This window comes from Manis javanica, chromosome 6, assembly GCF_040802235.1.
Source record: "Manis javanica isolate MJ-LG chromosome 6, MJ_LKY, whole genome shotgun sequence".
NCBI classification, from domain to species: domain Eukaryota; kingdom Metazoa; phylum Chordata; class Mammalia; order Pholidota; family Manidae; genus Manis; species Manis javanica.
In genome coordinates, this window is record NC_133161.1 from 5,698,075 (window position 1) to 5,718,235 (window position 20,161).

Below are 20,161 nucleotides of genomic sequence, written 5' to 3' on the forward strand. Positions count from 1 at the left end.
TGCGTAGGGTGGTTTTGAATGGAAACACCAAAACTAGCAACAAGACTTCCTTAAGGGAGGGAAATCAAGCATCTAGGAGATGAGGTAGGAGGGAGATGGTTCACTGTATGCCTTCGTTATGTTTTGATTATTCTATCATTTAAACAGTAACTTAAATCATTAAAAAACTTTAAAAATTGAAGACTTTGCCTAGATCTTTTCCATCCTCTCTCAGCCAGCACCTATCTTGCTTTATCACTACACCTATTTGCTTTTGTCATTTTGCTTCTTTAAAGTGCAACATGACAGTCGAGGATCCTGGAAAGACCCGCAGGCACAGATCAGCCACAGCACAGTGGGGCCCGGGGCAAAAAAGCTCAGACACCCCTAAGCCGCCCAGAGCCATTCTCTGAAATGACTGAGCAGTCTCTCCGGGAGGCCGGAGATTTCACAGCCGGCTGTGACACTGCAAAGGCCCCCTTCCGGCCGGCTCGGGGCTGGGAGTCGAGAGCTGATGGCTGCGCCGGAGGAGCCCCTGGGCGAGCCCGCGCAGGCGCACACCCAGCACGCGCAGGCTGCTGCCGCCCGCATTTGGACGGAACAGAGAGCCGCAGGTGACAGGGAGCACCAGGAAGGCAGAAGTCCAAGTGAGCTGCTGGAAGAACAGACCCTAAAGAAGCAGAAGGCGAAGTAAAAACACCCAAAAAGCATCTCCAGCAGGAGGAGGGGAGCTGGAGTATGGTGCAACCATCAGCTGTAAGGACGTGCTGTGCAGAGAGGCAATTAGAAGACGCAGGTTAAACTTAAGAGGTTAAATTGTGAGAGCCAGACGTGAGCAGGAACAGGAAGAGGGACTTTAGCCAAATGTTTGCTTATGTTCTACACATCCTGTGTCGGCTGTTTTCTCGGGATGTGGGAGTGAGGGTACAGATAACAGACCGGCCAAAACCGGCTGGTTCCAACACGGAAGAGACGTTGACCCAAACTTTAGCCCAAAATGCATTGTACACTCATTATCGGAGTAAAATCACACCGTCCAGTGCCATGACAGTTCAGATGACAGCCAAATACAGCCCCAAACTCCCCGACCCCATGTGCGGGTGGAGCAAGCCCAACCCCCAAAAGCCCCCACCTGTCCCCTTTGAGACCTAATTTCACTAGTGGATACTCCCTTCTTTTGCATAAGAAGGCTCCTCTCGTTTCCTCAGCAAGACTCCGTCTGGGTCTGCCTGGGCCCAGCTCTCGGTACCGGTACGTACTCCTGTCTTTAAACTCTTACTCTCCAAAAAACCTCTTAATGCTCAACGGCCTTTTGGGTCCATTCTTGAATTCTTTCTCATGATGAGACCAAGAACCCGTCTCCGGTGACACCACCAGGTCACTTAGACAAGGAAGCAGGTGGGCACCAGACCCAAAGTCAGATGCAGGACAAATGGAGCAAGGTCTTCAGAATTTTGAGAGGAAACATTTTGGGGCTGGGATTCTAAAATACAGCAATCCAGTGAATGAGTAAAGAGGCAGAAAAAGTTTGTTTTTTTTACACTGTCTCTTCAGAAACTTTGTGGAAGGTGGATGGCGAGTGGAAGGGAGGGCGGGGTGAACACAGCCTCATTTTCATGTGAGAAACTAGAAACAATTGTTGGCGGAACACAAAGACAGGGATGCACTGATAGAGAGGACAGCTCTGGCTGCAAATAAGTAAAAATTACAAAAAGAAAACTAAAAATAACTTAGGTATGGGACATACTTACTTAAATGCTGCATAAGAAAGTCCTAAAACTACATCATGCTAGTGTGCGCCGCCTTTATCAATACATGAACGGAAACCTTCGATTTTGCTTCGTGACAACTTTCTAAAACATTGGCTGTTTCTCCTGCTTAGTCTCCACTCCTGCTGTTTCTGGGGGCCAGGCCCCCAACTCCCCTTTGGGAACACTCCTCTCTCAGTCCCTGCGCTTTAAGTGAGTCTAGCTTCACTTTCTCTCATGCTAGCCCTGCACCTCCACTACCCCCGACTCCCGACTGGGGGTGAACATGTGATCCAGGTCAAGCCCTGCATCCAGGCCCCATGGCCACAGGGATGGGTTTAGGGTCCAAGGTTGTCCAACAAGACTCAGTCCTGGGATTTTTGTTGGAATGGCTGGAAAAAGCTCCTTTTCTTCCTGGATCGCTGGTTGTGGAAGCAATGTGAGCAGGCCCTCTGCAGCCTGTCCTGGAGAGGGGCTGTCGGAGAGTGAAGCTAACAAAGAAACAGTTTTGAGAGGTGGGGGGAGCAGGGAGAGAAGAGGAGGCAGAGGAGGAGAAAGGGAGAGGCAGGGCAGAGGGAGGGAGGGGGCAGGGCAGAGGGAGGGAGGGGGCAGGGCAGAGGGAGGGAGGGGGCAGGGCAGGAGGGAGAATCTGCATAGCAGGCTAGGTATGTCCCCGGGCTTTTTTGTTATGTGAGATGATACATTTTTTGCTTAAGCAGCTGTGAGCTGACCTTGTGTTACTCGGAACAGAAGGGGCCCTGAAGGACAGGCACAGTAACCAGAGACAAAGTCTAAAAGTAACAACAGTGTTGTCAAGCAGGCAGAATAGGCTAAGCTGACTGTAACTGCTGAATCGGTACTAAAAGTTAAAAAGCACACAAAGTTGCAAAAGCCTCTCAGGTTTCAGGAAGTTCTCCAAAGACATCCCTTCCTGATTCGGGACCTGGCCATCATTGCTTAATAGTGGGTAAGAGTTTAAAAAACAGCAGCTGTCATGCACAAACTGTAAAAACATGGGAAACCAATAACTGGGGTTAGTCATTTTCAACATTTTTCCATATTTTTTATTGTGGACATTTTCTTTTTCTTTTTAGCTCAGTATTTCTTCTCTTCCCCTTTCTAACTCCTCTGCCAATCCTCCTGCCAGCCTCCGTCCACACTGACCTCCCCATCCCAAGTGACTCACCAGCTCGTGCACGTGTGTGCTTTTTCTTTGTACGCATTTTTCTTTATCATGGTGAAATTGATATACAATGAACTGCACATATTTAAAGGGTACAATCTGACAGGTTTCTAAGAAACTACCACCACAATCAAGAGAGTGACTCCATCCATCACCTCCCCAAAGTGTCCTCATGTCCCTTGGCAATCTCTCCCTCCTGGCCCTCCTCAGCCCCCCATCTCCAGACAACCACTGATCCGCTTTTTGTCACTGTAGATTCACGTGCATTTCCCAGAGTTTTAGGTAAGTGGAATCATACAAGCTGTCCTCATTTTTTTGTTTGCTTGATGTCTTTCACTCAGCATGATGATCTTGAGACCCATCAGTGTCGCCGTGTGTATCAGTAGCTCATGTCTTCCTATTGCGTAATAGTCCATCGCGTGGGTATTGCCACAGTTTGTTTATCCATTCATCTGTTGATGGACATTTGGGTTGTTCCCAATTTTGGGCTATTACAGGTAAAGTTTCTATGAAGAGTCAGGCACAAGTCTTTTATGGGCAGATGATTTCTTTCCTCTTGGGAAATGCCTAAGAGTAGAATAGCTGAAGCTTATTGTGGGTGTATGTTTATTTTAAGAAAGTGACCAACTGTTTTTTAAGATGATCGCACCATTTTATATCCCAACCAGCTCCTCCACATCCTCCTCAACACTTGGTGTGTTCAGTCCATTTAATTTTAGCCATTCTAACTGTCCTTTTTGATGGCTGCACAGTATTGCCACCATATCCGTGCTGATGAGCTTCTCTCTCACTTCCTGTATTTTTGCTTCTAGAAACAATACCGCACTGCCTGGAGCTCTTCTGCTATAAGATGGAATCTTTGGGTCAGGAATGCTCATTGAAGGGCATAAATATTTTTAAATGCAGTAAATAGCATCGGACAGCTTCCCAGAAAGGCTGTATGTTACATTTCACCAGCAGTGTGTTAAAAGCTTCCCGTGTCCTTCTCCCTAACCTCACCCCTAATTTTTGCCAATAGTAGATGTTATAACTTTTTCGTTTTTGCAAGTTGCTATTTTAATTTTCACCTCCTTGACTATTTATGATATCAAGTATCTTTTCATATGGGTATTGGGTATTTATTGTTCGTCTCTGAAACATCTATATATAAGTTGTACATTTTCTTTGATTTTTTTTGTGAGTTCTTTTCATAACATAAATTTAAAAATTTCATCTTTTTCAAAAATTTTTTTTGCTTTAACTTTATTTATGGCATCTTTGCCATAATAAAATATTTAAAGCTATCTGTTCTTTGATAACTTCTGACTTCATGTCCTTGGTTGAGGAAGTATGCCCAACTCCTGGCTTTTACATATAGTTTCCTTTGTTTTAAGATTTCTTTTTTTGTTTTGTTTTTACAAACAATACTTCTTTTTGGATTTTTATATAATGTGAGGTAAGACCTCAGCTTTACTGTCTTCTAGTTGGAAAACTATGTGGGTCAGCATTACTTACTAAATAAACTGTTATTTCCCTGCCTTTGCCATTTATTGAATCCCGTTATTAACTGAGATTCACTAGGAACTGTGTATGTTGATCTATTGATTTATTTGTTCTTATGTCAATACTAGACTGATTTGATTATGCTCAGGCATATTTCATTCCATGGGAGCCTTGAGAAAGTGTTATCTATTTCTACACACAAAAAGTTGGGGTTTCAGTTGAAATGAAATTAAATATATATAAATTTTGGAAGAATTTATATCTTTATAGTAGTCTTTTCATACAATAACAGTATGTTTTTCTGTTTAGATCCTGTTTCATATTTTTCAATATGATTGCATTTTGTACAGTTAAATATTTCATATGTGTACAGTGTAAAGAAGCCCAATAAAGCAGATACCCAGGTCAAGAATCAGAGCATTGCTCTTCCAAGCCTCCCCTCCTCCCCCCTAAGAGTCTTCCTGTCACCTCGCTTTTCTTCCTTTCCCCCCAGGTGCTGTCACTATTCCTGCCCTTTGTTACAATCATCCCCCTGCTTTTCTTTATAGTTCTATATACCCATGTCTGGTGCTCTAAATAATACATATTTTTAGTTTTGTCCACTATTAACCTTGACAGAAATGCAATTAGATGTATTCTGGGAATTCCTTCTTTTGCTCAACGTAATGTATGTGAGATTTATCCTTGATTTTGCAGATAACCAACCATATTTTGTTTATTTTTACTGCTATGTATTACTCCACAGTATGGATATTCTGTAATTTGTTTATCTAATCTACTGTTGATGGATATTTGGTTGTTTCTAGCTTTTTACTGTTATAAGCTTTCCTATAAAAATATTCTCAGTTCATGTGAGAGACTCTCTGTGGCAGTGGTCTTCAGACTGTTTGGCTCATGTATTCACTGAAAGAATTTTTAAAACTTGGTGCCCTCTTGAGCATTTTAAACTGAACTTTCAAATTTTTTTCATCACGAATGTTTGCAAGAAATGCAATTGCTAGTACATTGAAGATATTAACATTTTGAGATGCAATTGCTACTTCTTAAAAAATACATAACAGAAATTAGATACTAGCCTTAAGCTATTTTAAATATGCATGAACAAGCCCTTTTCTAATAGTCAGTACTTTTACACTGTTCCTTTTTCTTCCTGACTGTCCATTTACCTCCCCAACAGAAGTGTATCTTATTACAATGGATTTTTGTGTTGGAAAATCTTGATCACCCTAGCATATATTTCTGCCACAAAAATATATACGAAAATTGAAAACAATTCTATGACCCTAAAGCTTTAAACGTCTTTTCCATATTTAATTATTATTTAGGTTGTTATTAGTACATAATTGATCAAAGGAACACAAACATATCACAGCATTTGTAAAACAATTATTTAACATGATTTTTAAATTTTGGAAATGCATCTCTTAATGGATTATAACTTTTCACTTATTTCATATATGAGTGCATGACTATTCTTTGTTAAAATGAGACAATGTTCAGGTCAATTCTATTCCTATTATTTTGTTTTAATCAAAGCAGGCACTAAGAAACCTTGTTCACATAAATAAATAAATAGGAGTGGAACCAATTTTGTTATAGCAGTGCCACTCAATTCTTTGAACTCCTTCCAAGCAAAATGTCGAAACCACATAGTGATCTGTCATTAACTTTTAATTATTTATTAATGATACATTTGCTTTCCTTTCTGTTGAAAACAAAATAATGTAAACTGATTTGCTAAAAGATTTTTTTAGCCAGTCATTAGAGATATTAGGTTTCACAATATCTGGGAAGTATACCAAATAGGCTTTACCAAGACCTATCAAATGAATATGCTATATCTCTTACCCTTTCACTTGCAGACTGAAAGTTATCCAATTTAATCCAATATATCTAAGTAAAGTGTTGTGAACTTTGATAAACTTTTGTCAATATATTTTGAAAACTTAAGTTTCAAACAAAAGTTGAAAAAATAGTGTACCTACCTCAATGTATCAATCATTATGTGTCAGTTATTATTATATGTGACAATCTTGTTTCCTCTAAACCTCTATCCTTCCCTCTCCTGATTATTTGAAAGCCAATCCTAGATATCATCATTTCATCTGTAAACATCCCAGCATATAACTCTAAAGCAGTAGGACTCTCCCTTTCATTAATATCATGTCTAAAAAATTAATATGTAATATTAAATAACTAGTGTTCACAGTTCCCCAGTTGTCATGCTTTTTAATATTTTATTTGAATATGGATCCACATAGGGTCCATACATTGCAACTTACAAGTGGTGTGCACTCTTCCTTCAAGGAGGCATATGATGTCTAGTTGTATCTCTTTTAGTGATATCTACTAATCATTGATGAGCATTGGATTCATTAATTTATTAGGGGTTGCAAAATTATGATACTTTAATTTTATCTTTCCTTCTGTGTTTATTAGCTAGAATATTTCTATAAAAAGAAACCATCAGCCATTGGGAGCTCTGTCAGGTTGTCTTATGTCCTTCTGATGTGCCCTCCCCCTGTTTTGTTTGTTTGTTTGTTTTGTTTTGCTTTTTACACTTCCTTATGTTTTGTCACTATAAGATGCTCCAAATTCATCCTGTGTTTTTTTTCTCCCAGCCCTGGAATCAGCCACTTCTCTAAAGAGTCCTGGTTACTTTTTATTGGAGAATGGCATTTAGAAATCAAGATCTGTATACTGGGTGTTCTCACTGCATTGGGGTATCACTACTTGGAGTCTTTCTCAGCAGACAGCTAGGAAATCCATGTATGTATTACTGAACTCCCCCCACATATATATTTGTTTCTCTATGAAAAAATAACAACCATGGATTCATATTAATATTTCTGACTAGAGCCTAGAACCAGGGTTTATTCCAACATTCTCCCTTTATTTGTATTGCTTTCTCAAGTAGTGAGAAATTTGGTTTTCATTAGCTACAATACATTTGCTGATGGTTGAACCTCAGTATACCATAGTTTCAAAATTGCTGTTTCCCACCTGAATGTGAAATTATTCAGGGTTTCACCATTTTATAAACATTTTTATAAAAATTGTTTGGTTGATATCCTTTATCAGATTGTAGAAGTTCCTTTCTATTCTTAGTTTCAGAGAGTTTTATAAAGTTCTTGAATTTTCAAATGGTTTTCTTTCTCTATTGAGATGCATACATGGTTTTCCTTCATTGGTCTTTAGGCATGGTGGAATATATTGATGAATTTTTTTTAGTTTTTTTTATTATTAAGTTATCATACACTCTTATGAAGTTTTCACATGAGCAACATTGTGGTTACATTCACCCATATTATCAAGTCCCCCCTACACCCCATTGCAGTCACTGTCCATCAGTGTAGTAAGATGCTGTAGAGTCACTACTTGTCTTCTCTGTGAGGCACTATCTTCCCCATGATCCCCTCACACCACGTGTGCCAATCATAATGCCCCTCAATCCCTCCCCACCTGCCCTCCATCATTCCACCCCTTTGGTAACTGCTAGTCCCTTCTTGGAGTCTGTGAGTCTGCTGCTATTTTGTTCCTTCAGTTTTGCTTTGTTCTTATACTCCACAGATGAGTGAAATCATTTGGTACTTGTCTTTCTCCACCTGGCTTATTTCACTGAGCATAATACCCTTTAGCTCCGCGCATGTTGTCGCAAATGTTTTCTTCTTATGACTGAATAATATTCCATTGTGTATATGTACCACCTCTTCTTAATCCATTCATCTACTGATAGACACTTAGGTTGCTTCCATTTCTTAGCTATTGTAAATAATGCTGTGATAAACATAGGGGTGCATATGTCTTTTTGAATTTGGGATCTTGTTTTCTTTGGGTAAATTCCTAGGAGTGGGATTCCTGGGTCAAATGGTATTTCTATTTTCAGTTTTTTGAGGCATCTCCATACTGCTTTCCACAATGGTTGAATTAATTTACATTCCCACCAGCAGTGTAGGAGGGTTCCCCTTTCTCCACATCCTCGCCAGCATTTGTTGTTCCTAGTCTTTTCAATGCTGGCCATCATAACTGCTGTGAGGTGATATCTCATTGTGGTTTTAATTTGCATTTCTCTGATGATTAATGATGTGGAGTGTCTTTTCATGTGCCTGTTGGCCATCTGAATTTCTTCTTTGGAGAATTGTCTGTTCATAGCCTCTGCCCATTTTTTAATAGGGTTATTTGCTTTTTGGGTTTTGAGGCGTGTGAGTTCTTTATATATTTTGGGTGTTAACCCCTTGTCAGATCTGTCATTTAAAAATATATTCTCCCATACTGTAGGATACCTTTTTGTTCCGCTGATGGTGTTCTTTGCTGTACAGAAGCTTTTTAGCATGATTTAGTCCAATTTGTTCATTTTTTATTTTGTTTTCCTTGCCTGAGGAGATGCGTTCAGGAAAAAGTTGCTCATGTTTATATTCAAGGGATTTTTGCCAATGTTTTTTTCTAAGAGTTTTATGGTTTCATGACTTACATTCAGGTCTTTGATGCATTTCGAGTTTAGTTTTGTGTATGTTGTTAAATAGTAATCCAGTTTCATTCTCCTACATGTAGCTGTCCAGTTTTGCCAACACCAGCTGTTGAAGAGGCTGTCATTTCCCCATTGCATGTCCATGGCTCCTTTATTGTGTATTAATTGACCATATATGCTTGGGTTTATATCTGGGCTCTCTATTCTGTTCCACTGATCTATGGGTCTGATCTTGTGCCAGTAGTAAATTGTCTTGATTACTGTGGCTTTGTAGTAGAGCTTGAAGTCAGGGAGTGTAATCACCCCAGCTTTGTTCTTCCATCTCAGGATTGCTTTGGGCATTTGGGGTCTTTTGTGGTTCATTATGAATTTTAGAACTATTTGCTGTAGTTCATTGAAGAATGCTTTTGGTATTTTGATAGGGATTGCATTGAATCTGTAGATTGCTTTAAGCAGGATGGCCATTTTGACAACATTAATTCTTCCTATCCATGAGCATGGGATGTATTTCCATTTATTGGTGCCTTCTTTAGTTTTGGTCAAGAGTGTCATGTAGTTTTCAGGGTATAGGTTTTTCATTTCCTTGGTTAGGTTTATTCCTAGGTATTTTATTCTTTATGGTGCAATTGTGAATGGAATTGTTTTCCTGATTTCTCTTCCTGCTAGTTCATTGTTAGTATATAGGAATGCAACATATTTCTGTGTATTAATTGTGTATCCTGACACTTTGCTGAATTTAGTTATAAGTTCTAGTAGTTTGGGGTGGATTCTTTAAGTTTTTTTTATGTACAGTATCCTGTCATCTGTAAACAGTAACAGTTTAACCTCTTCCTTACCAATCTGGGTGCCTTTTATTTTTTGTGTGTTGTCTGATTGCTGTGGCTCAACCTCCAGTACTTGTTGAATAAAAGTGGGGAGTGGGCATCCTTGTCTTCTTTCCTATCTTAAAGGGAAAGCTTTCAGCTTTTCACTGTTAAGTATGATGTTGGCTGTGGGTTTGTCATATATGGCCTTTATTATGTTGAGATACTTGCCCTCTATACCCATTTTGTTGAGTTTTTATCATGAATGGATGTTGAATTTTGTCAAATGCCTTTTCAGCATCTATGGAGATGATCATGTGATTTTTGTCCTTTTTATTGATGTAGTGGATGATGTTGATGGATTTTCAAATGTTGTACCATCCTTATATCCCTGGATAAATCCTACTTGATCATAATGGATGATCTTTTTAACATATTTTTAAATTCATTTTGCTAATATTTTGTTGAGCATTTTTGCATCTATGTTCATCAGGGATATTGGTCTGTAATTTTCTTTTTTTGTGGTGTCTTTTCCTGGTTTTGGTATTAGAGTGATGTTGGCCTCATAGAATGAGTTTGGAAGTATTCCCTCCTCTTCTACTCTTTGGAAAATCTTAAGGAGGATGGGTATTAGGTCTTCACTAAATGTTTGATAAAATTCAGTGGTGAAGTCATCTGGTCCAGGGGTTTTATTCTTAGGTAGTTTTTTGATTACCAGTTCAATTTTGTTGCTGATAATTAGTCTGTTCAGATTTTCTGTTTCTTTCTGGCTCAGCCTTGGATGGTTGTATTTTTCTAGAAAGTTATCCATTTCTTCTAAGTTATCCAATTTGTTAGCATTTAATTTTTCATAGTATTATCTAATAATTCTTTGTATATTTCTATGATCTCCACAGTGATTTTACCTTTCTCATTTCTGATTCTGTTAATGTGGGTAGACTCTCTTTTTTTTCTTGATAAGTCTGGCTAAGGGTTTATCTATTTTGTTTATTTTCTCGAAGAACCAGCTCTTACTTTCACTGATTCCTTCTACTGTTTTTTTCTTCTCAATTTTATTTGTTTCTGCTCTTATCTTTATTATGTCCCTCCTTCTACTGACTTTGGGCCTCATTTGTTCTTCTATTCTAGCTTCATTAGTTGTGAATTCAGACTGTTCTTTTAGGATTGTACTTCTTTCCTGAGGTAAGCCTGTATAGGAATATACTTCCTTCTTAGCACAGCCTTCGCTGTGTCCCGCAGATTTTGCAGTGTTGAGTTATTGTTTTCATTTGTCTCCATATGTTGATCTCTTGTTTTTATTTGGTCATTGATCCATTGATTATTTAGGAGCATGTTGTTAAGCATATGCATTTAAGTTCCCTCCATGTCTTTTCATGGCTTGATAGCTCACTGCTTTTTAGCACTGAATAATATTCCATTATCTGGATGCACCACAGTTTGTCCATTGACCTATTGAAAGACATCTTGGTTGCTTCCAAATTTTGGCAATTATGAATAAAACTGCTAAATACTTGTATGCTGATTTTTATGTGGACATAGGTAATGTATCTTTAAGTAAAAGGATGAGAAAGGAGAGCTTTCTCAGAATGACAGAAGTCATAAAGAAAACATCTGGTAAAATTTTCAGATTGTGCTAAAAACTTACCATAACTAACTTAAGAAACAGACAGCAGGGGGTAGTATTTGCAAGACAGTTGACAGCAGTTGACAGTTCTATTTTACTTAGCATATTGTGAATTTAAATGTGACAAGATTCTCAAACTCTTTCATTATTTCGTTTTGTTTTATTTTGTTTTATTACCTGCATGATTCTGGTAGAAGAGGGAAATATCAGCAATCTCCTTTGGGTTTGTCCAAGAAATCTTACAAGTATTTAGGCCTCTAGGAATTGCTTAGTTTCAGTTTACATCTCACTGATAGGAGACACATTATAAAATAAGACAGCCATAATTCTATAGTCTTTTAGAGATGAAGGGTTATTTTCACAGGACAGAGCTACAATTTTTGAGCACTGGATGTCTCACAGACTCATTTGTAGGAATAATCTTTGTTGTTTTACTCTGCAGCTGTAGGAGAAAAGGAACAATTTTCCTCTTTTTTTATTGCTATTTTAATTTTAATTTAATTAATTTATTCTTTTGAAAGCAATTAGAAGCACTGACGAGTCGTCATCAGAATTCCTCATTTTAATGCAGAAAGAAAAAGAAGAGGCCTGATTAGCATAAAACTCTGGATGTGGAAAAGAAAGGTGCAGGTAATATACATTACCTATAATATAGAAAAGGCAATCTTTCACTTTCTTGAATCAACAAGAAAAATACATGTAATTTAACAGGAAAAAATCAACAAAGTGTATGAACAGTTTTGAGGAAAAGGCATCCGGTTGTCCCAGTAGAAGGCCATCCCGTCTCTGTCTGCGTTGTAGCTGGGGAAGTGCCTGAAGACGGAACCAAGATTCTTTTTTCAATGACTAACTTGCATTTTTCTCTAATGCACAAAAAGTCACTGATCAAGATCCATCTTCTCTCTGGTGTGGGCACATAAGTGGCAGCCTGGGCAGCTTAGAGCAGGTAAAATTGCATGATTACTTCAACCATGAAAAATTCCTAAGGCGCGTGTGGATTGGATGCCTTTGTGCAGTGTCCCTGGTGTGTCTATCAAGCATTTGAAAATATGTGCTGAGAGAGCTGAATGACTTGACTGCGGGCATGAAAGCACGCATGATAGACCACTGTAGAGCTGACGAAAGTCTACCAAAACGCTTATCTCCATCTGAGAGGACTTTTTTTACCTTCTTTTTTTTTTTCTGGCAAAAATGAGATATAGAATGCATTTCTCACTAGTAAAAAAAAAAAACTAGAGTCTTCTATATGTTAAGAGTGCACCTTTCTGTCTCCTGTAGCAGGAGGGTATGGGTCCACCACATTTAGTTGTTGTCCACCACAATTAATAGTTATCATTATTTGATAAGTTAAAACTGCAATATTAATATGTGAGAATATTTTGTAAGACAAGCATAGCTTTCATTGCAAAGTGTGTGTGTGTGTGTGTGTGTATATGTGTGTGTGTGTATGTGTGTGTGTGTGTGTGTGTGTGTGTGTGTGTGTGTGTGTGTGTGTGTTATCTGCACTGGAATCAGCCCCCTCTCCAACCGGAGCAAAGGACCAAGAGTTGCCTGTATCTCACTTTCCTGAGTATAGTTGTTTTTCAAGAATTAATCTGAATTCAAAGGTGGAAGTAAGCAGTCAAACTCTGCCACATTCACCTGACAATGTCTCCCGAGAGGCACGTTAGTGTCCTGTGACACAGGGGCCCTCGGCAGGGCCAGGGCACGGGGGAGAGTAGGGGCATCAGCCAGGGCAGTGTGAGAGGCCCAGGGCACCCCCACCAAGGGCTTATCACTTTGCCCAAATCACACTGTGTCTGGGGCAGATGTCTCTCTGGTTTCTGTGGAAATGAAAGTCCACCGGGGTGAAGGGACATACTGATCCTTGTTTCCACCTGAAGTCAGAGCGTGGCTGACCTGAGAGCTGGGCTTCTGACAGAGAAACACGAAGGAGGCCAGAGCTCTAAGATGTGCCAGGCAAGACGCCTGCCTTGAGTTCCAGCCTCCACTGCCACCTAGAATTACATACAGAGCCATCTCTGTGCCGGAGAGGTAAACGGAGGAGCCAGTGCCCGGCGGCGAATGGCTGGTGGGGATGCAGCTGTGCCCCACTGGTCACTGGCTCCTCTGGTCTCCATTCTCAGGACAGAAGCCTTACAGGGATGTGGCGGGAGGAGGAAAGGGAGCTGTTATTAAGAACAAAACCAAACCAAACCAACTTCTTCCTCTGGTGGCTCTGAGGGTTTCTGGGTCACCCTCTGAGGCTGGCTTTGCGAGGAAACACACACATTGTTCTTTTCCTGTTCCTGGGGACACAGTCCCTCTCTCTCACCTCCCTCTCTCCTGGCAGATAGAATTTGTGGCCTGTTTTTCATCTGTCACCTCTCTAATGTTTTCTGAAGAGACTACAAGCCAATGAGAGAGGCTGCCTAGGAGAGGAGGGAGGATTGTTCTCAGACTGGCTGGAGAGCTTGCAAGATATTCCGGGACCTTCCAGGTAACAAGGCTTGATCTCTCTCTCTCCCTCTCCTCTCAGGACCTCAGGTCTTTCAGAACCAATCATATCACTCTGGACAATTGGTCTTTCTAAGCCTCAGTTTCTTTAATTTTAAATAATTAGGGTCAAGAATTACCTACCTCAAGACCCCAAATAAGTGCAAGCTGAAAATGTTATTGATACTATATTGAAGGTAAAGTTTTGAATAGAATGGGCTCAGACCCTTTGGTGATGCTAACGAGCTTATTTTTCCTGTCTGTGCAGAAGGGCTTTCACATATGCAGGAAGTGGCTGCCGCACCCAAATCTGGGTGCACATTTGGGGTTCCCTCCATGAGCTGAGCAAGGAAAGATGGCCTGAACTGCCTTCCCTACACCTGCCCCCCAAACCCATGGGTGCCCTTTGAAGAACAGGCTGCAAACTCGCCTTTTGATTCTAATCTTTCATTTCCAGTGCTTCTCTGGGCGAGTACAGCACTCAACCTGATGGAGACAGTTTCCATTTTAAAGAGAGGAGAAAGATTTCAGGAGTGGGCCTCAAGTTGATCTGCTCAGGTAAAATATTTGCTTTTTTTTTTCTGATAATGAAATATGATTTGCTGTTTAAAAACAATTGAACCCCCCTCATTAGAGCGAGAATGGAGTTCTGAGCAACAGGGTGTGCTTCCTGGAAGACAGCCCTGCCTCACACCCCTTAATAGATAAACAGATAAACAACTGCACTTTGTTTATCTCCCCTAAGGCTCCCAATCAGTGTCAGCTGCCATTCTCAGGCTGCTGTCCATCTTCGACACACTCCAGCGGGGCCTCTGGCGGGGTATCAGGTGAGAGGACCTGCCCAAGCCCCAGCCCGTTTCGGTTTCCTGTCCCGCCTTTGGTCCTCCTGGTGGAGGTGTTGCCGTGGTGACGGTTGTGGCTTCCTGAGGGCCGCGAAGGGAGCCTCCTTTCTGCTGGCAGAGCTGAGATGCTCGCCAGGCCTGCGGCACTCTCATGAGTAGGGAGAGAAGTGTCTGGTAATAGAAGTTTTTAATCACATTTTAAATGGCATTAATGGAAAGATTGATGGCTGTAAAATGAGGGAGGTGGGTTGATGGCCAGCGCTGGACACGCTGTTGTGCAGGGGAAGCATGGTGCTGGTGATATCTAGAGGGGACTGATGTGGCCACAGGACACAGTGACCCGCTGGGGACAGCACCAGGGTGGGAGCAGCTGGGACACCAAGGCAGCCATTTGGCCCCAGGCGTGCCAGTTTGGGCTAGAGAGGTGGTCCTGTGACTGGACAGGGAAAAATCCACAAAAAGCAATTAAGAAAGATGAGAAAAACTGAGCTGGTGCCTGGGAAAGAGCCCCTTCCCGCTTCTCTTCCTGCGCAGGTGGATCCTAAGAGAGCAGCAAGCTAAGCTTCTCATCTGGGAAGAAGTAGCCGTCCAGCAGTCGGCCGGCCAGAACCGTCATGTGAGTAGCGCTGCTGGAGCAAACCCGAGGGACAGAGGAACAGCACAGGTGGCTGGTCCCTCCGCCGCCCCCTTCAGCACCCCCGCCGCCGCCCCTCAGTATTCAGTACTCACGTCACTCACCTGGTACCCGCCCGCTGCCCTCAGATGCTCAGGAGCCCCTCCTCTCTGGCCCTCTCTGGGGCCACCCTTCAAGGTGATCCCAGGGTGGGACGTGGCAGAACAGTGTCTTGGTTTCAAAATCATCAGCATCAAAACAGTCTGATATCTAAAAAGCTTCAGTTTCCCCATTTGCCACCCCCTGTGCACTTATATCTTTAAAAAAAGAAGAAATCCTCCCTATATAATCCACCAGTGAAAAGAACTAGCCAAAGACGAGATTATGCTCAGGTAGCTCCTTCTCTAAGCTTCAGTACAGAAGGAATGAGCCGGATCGATGTGTTAGTTTTCTCCAGAAAAATAGAGCCAATAGAATGTATGTATGATGAAATTTATTTTAAGAAATTGGCCATGTGATTATGGGGGCTGGTAGGTCCAACATCTGCAGGGCAGGCCAGCAGGTTGGAAACTGAGGCAGGAGTCGATATTGAAGCCTTGAGGCAGAATGTGTCCGCTGGGAAACCTCTCCAAGGCCTTCAGCTGACTGGACGAGGCCCACCACACCACGGCAGGCCACCTTTACTTAACCACATCTACAAAATACCTTTTGATTTAGTCAACTCACTGGTTACTATGGCCTAGCCAAGCTGACGCCTAAAACTAAGCATCACACTTGATCTGAAAGGCTCCCTCCTTCATGGATGGCAGGATGAGAGAGATGCTCAAGGCCAGTTTCCATCTGACAGACCCGTGCTTGCTTGGATGACCAGCACCGCGATTCCTCAGCCTCCATAACTCTTATTTGGATTATATATATTCTGGGATCGACTTTACAAACCAGGTCAGACTAGTTTCTGTGAGATCTGGTCAAAAATAGAGATCCCAAGGACCCGTAAGCTGCTACCTTTTCTCTCTTTTGGCTCTAAAATGCCATTAGAATGAGTTACAAGATATTACTGGGAAAGTGTCTAATAAAAGCTTGGTTTTGACATTCAAATTAAAATGATTCTCACATTATTTATTTATTTAACTATTTTTCCTGCCGATGCGACCACTGCAGTCGGTTTCGCGTGGGGACAAGCTCCATGACGTCCTCTAGGGAGTGATCCCAGGGAGCCCTGAGAAAATACACTTACTCCCCAAAGCTATTTTCTTTAAGTTCTCCTGGCCTAGATCCTGAAAATCCTCAACTGGAGATTCATTCTCCAGCGTTAACTCCGTGAACCTGTTCCATGGAAACCCTGAGACTTCGCACACAGCGCGGTCCTGCTGCAGCTCTGGAAAGGGTTGTGGAGGTTCCTCTCAGCACTGAAGCTTGAGAAGCCATTCTTGGGTGGGGCCGGGGCCAGTCCCTTCCCCGGGCGCAGGAAGTAGAGGGTAGGGAAAAAGAGAAGGATCAAGAGAGAGACATACAGGGGACAGCGAGAGAAGGTGAGCGGCCAGGAGACAGATGAGATAGCTACTGGCCCAAGACTATTTGAGCCCAGAACATGGAAACATGGATCTTAGGTGGCACAATGGTTGGTCTGAGCCTAACAAAGCAGGCCTTCCCTTTATTTGGTGGGCCTCTAGTCCACCCCACTGCCCACCTGGACTCATGACACCTCCTTCTGCTGGCATGACCAACTTGTCCTGGTTTGCCTGGGACTCTCCCAGTTTCAACCCTGAAATTCCTCTGATCAGGGGATCCTCTCAGTCCTGGGCAAACTGGGATGACCGGTCACCCTCCGTACCACCCTCACCACATGGACTTAGGGAAGAATTTCTTTTGTTGTGTTTACCGAAGGGGGATACTTTGCCAGGGAGCTTGAGTTTGGGCACCAGGACTGAGACACTAAAGGCAGACAAGGGCTCCAGGGAGACTGGATGCTCAGTAGGAAATGACCACCTTCTTTGTTCAGTCTTTTCGGTGGGCAGCGCATTTTGAGGGTCTCCAATCAGCTAAACACAGGTTGCAGGAGCTCATGCATGCGTGCTCCCCTGTCAGGGGGGCTGTCTATACGCTCTTCAGGAGAAGGCTCAGTCTAGCGCTGAGAAGGGCTGAGGGTCAACAGACCTGGAGGGGCTCAATTTCCTCATCTATAAAGTGTGGTGTTTGTGTTGGATGCCACATCTACCTCCAGCATGAACAATTCCTGTGTGTTTTCCCCTCCAGAACAAGATGGAAGGGTTCCTGAAGGATGGACAAGGTGCCAGTGCCACAGGTAAGATCTAGTGGAGTTCTTGATGACACTCGGGGGGCATGAACACAGCATTGGGGCAGTAAACTCCCACCTTCAGTGAAAGGGACAAGACTACAGTCACCCCAAGACAAAGAACATGCATTTTCCCCAGGAAATATATTAGCTGTTTGATGTCATCCTCTACTTAGTTAGGGTATGTTTTTCTGGATAAAACCTTATCATCTTGTAAAACAGAGTCCAGGCAGGGATGGAAAGAGTAGAAAGTATGGGTTAAATGGCTCAATGGTTGTAGGAAGCTCTGAACATCGAATAGCCTTCAGAGTGGGAACTGAATGGTGAGAAGATTCTGGAAAGAGTGGCAAAATTTGGCAGTCACAAAAAGAAAGACCCCCAAGGACTCTGGCCAACTGGAGTAACTTACCCCACCAATCCCGAGGGAATTCCCTTCACTCTGTACATACGGTGTAAGGCATTTACTCCGAGCCCAGCCCTGCGATGGAACGGGGGGGTGCCTGACAGCCTGGTTGCCCGAGAATGCTCTTTCTTCTGGCTCTTTCCCTTTTTGTCTTGTCTCCACCTCCTCAAAAGGTATTTATTACTCTCTTAGTTCAAGCCACTAAACCCAAACACCTGAGGCTGGGTGGTAAACAAATACCGATTTCGCGCTGTCCTGGAGGTGGGAGGCCCAACATGAAGGTGCTGGCCGATTCCGTGTCTGGTGGGAGACCATGTCCAGGTTGCTGTGTCCCCCTTTCACCACAGAGAGAGCTCTCGTCTCTTCCTCTTCTTACGAGGGCATTAATTCTGCCATGGGGGCTTCACTCTCATGACATCATCTCAAGCAAATCACCCCCAAAAGCTGCACCTCCAGGTGCCGTCACGTTGGGGGGCAGGGTTTCAGCATATGAATTTTGGGGGTAACAAGTGTTTCATCCACAGCGATCATGCATTACCTTTCCGTGTGCTCCAACAGGTGGAGGAGAGCAGAGCTTCACCCCAGGGTCGTCCTCATTGAGGATGGTCCTGGTGGGCAAGACTGGCAGCGGGAAGAGCGCCACAGGGAACAGCATCCTCTTCCAGCCTGCGTTTGAGTCCAAGCTGGGGACCCAGTCCGTGACCAGCACGTGCCAGGGGGTGGCGGGCACGTGGAACGGGAGGAACATCCTGGTGGTGGACACACCCTCCATCTTTGAGGCGAAGGCCCAGCACCAAGAGATGTACAGGGACATCGGGGACTGCTACCTGCTCTTGGCCCCAGGGCCCCACGTGCTCCTGCTGGTGACCCAGCTGGGGCGCTTCACTGCCCAGGACACAGTGGCCGTGAGGAGGGTGAAGGAGGTCTTTGGGGCAGGGGCCATGAGACACACGATCGTCCTCTTCACCCACAAGGAGGACTTGGGGGCCGAGTCCCTGGACGACTACGTGGCCAACACGGACAACCTCAGCCTGAGGAGCCTGGTGCAGGAGTGCGGGCGGAGGTACTGCGCCTTCAACAACCGGGCCCGCGGGGAGGAGCAGCGGCAGCAGGTGGCCCAGCTGATGGCCGTGGTGGAGAGTCTGCAGAGGGAGCTGGAGGGCGCCTGCCTGGGCAACGAGCTCTTTGATGCGCAGATGCTCCAGCGAGGAGGCGGGGCCGGCGCGTGCGGGGAGGACCTCAGGCCCTACCTGGCCAAGGTGCGGCGGCAGGTGGAGAGGCAGAAGCGAGACCTGAGGGAGGCCCGGAGGGGCTGGGTGGCCAGGGTGCCGTGCAGGGTCAGGAACTGGATGGCTCTGCACTATGACCTCTGTGTCTGTCTCGTCTGGTGCAGCTTCCTTTTCCTTCTTATCTTAGTGATTATCTGGTATCACCTTTAATCCTGTATGTTCTCCGTGTCACAGTGTTTTCTACAGCATCAGCTCATGGGTTCGCTGTCCCATGTCCCGCTTGTCACCGCATGACACCGATTCTGAAATCGGCATGGTCTGTAGAGGACCGGCCTTGTTACCTCTGCGGCCCCTCTTCCCCTTCTCCCTTGTAGCTTCTGGTTTGGGCTCAGCCTCCACCCGTCCTGACGGAGCCCCGTGGCTCAGAGGAGGAGGACACCGGCTCAGCCCCAGGGGCGCCCGGCTGGTCTGCAGACGATCCCATCTCTTCTGGAGACGGGTTCTGGACTGGACCTGAGACCCAGTGCAGGCCGATGAGCAGTGAATAAAGTCTGCGTGGGTGCGCCAGAAGGTCTCTCCTTTCCCAGGAGAGAGCCACAGAGAGAGACAGGCTCTCTTCTTCCTCTGGGCACTGCTGGGTCTTGGGGCTCCAGCTGCCGTCTTGCTTCCAGCCTGAGGTTGAAGGCAGCGCTTCAAGCAGAGCAGAGACGGGACGAACGCGAGCCCCTGAATCAAACAGACCCGAAGCCTGCCTCGCCTCTGGATTCCCAGGATGCCAGCCAATAAATTCCCTTATGATTTAAGCTGTTTGAGTTTAGCATCTTTTACCTGATTTGAAAACCTCCAAACTAATGAAACGTTCCCCATATTCCTTTGTAAAAAATCCTTAAATCCCTCAGAATGTCCCTGTTCTCAAGCTTCCTGAGGAAGTGGCCTCAAGAATAAATGAACTGATCTCTCCTTTCTTGTTTCTGGAATTAGGAAGCACCTAATTAAAGGAAGCACTATTAAAGTGC

The 20,161-nt window shown here is 43.7% G+C and overlaps 1 protein-coding gene across 7 annotated transcripts; it reads left to right on the plus strand.

Moving 5' to 3' along the window:
- The first annotated feature begins 1,109 nt into the window (after window positions 1-1,109).
- On the plus strand, window positions 1,110-19,948 carry LOC108391833 (GTPase IMAP family member 5-like). Of its 7 annotated transcripts, none has more exons than XM_036999530.2 (9): window positions 1,110-1,230; window positions 11,809-11,917; window positions 11,999-12,233; window positions 13,620-13,766; window positions 14,220-14,320; window positions 14,508-14,589; window positions 15,139-15,220; window positions 17,474-17,522; window positions 18,475-19,662. In XM_036999530.2, the coding sequence occupies exons 8-9, from the start codon at window positions 17,480-17,482 to the stop codon at window positions 19,353-19,355; spliced, it is 924 nt and encodes a 307-aa protein (XP_036855425.2). In that variant the 5' UTR covers window positions 1,110-1,230; window positions 11,809-11,917; window positions 11,999-12,233; window positions 13,620-13,766; window positions 14,220-14,320; window positions 14,508-14,589; window positions 15,139-15,220; window positions 17,474-17,479; the 3' UTR covers window positions 19,356-19,662. The 7 variants fall into 7 exon arrangements, with proteins under 7 accessions (XP_036855425.2, XP_036855427.2, XP_073094322.1 ...); XM_036999532.2 differs by having other exon boundaries at window positions 13,672-13,766; XM_073238221.1 differs by lacking the exons at window positions 1,110-1,230; window positions 11,809-11,917; window positions 11,999-12,233 and having other exon boundaries at window positions 13,497-13,766.
- The last annotated feature ends 213 nt before the right edge of the window (window positions 19,949-20,161 follow it).

Excerpts from the sequence above, each read along its gene's own strand:
- LOC108391833 (XM_036999528.2), top strand. The coding sequence starts at position 14,756 with ATGAGTAGGGAGAGAAGTGTCTG. Across the intron at positions 14,779-15,138 it reads AGTAGGGAGAGAAGTGTCTG|GTGGATCCTAAGAGAGCAGC; the intron begins GTAATAGAAGTT and ends CTTCCTGCGCAG. Across the intron at positions 15,221-17,473 it reads CGGCCGGCCAGAACCGTCAT|AACAAGATGGAAGGGTTCCT; the intron begins GTGAGTAGCGCT and ends TTTCCCCTCCAG.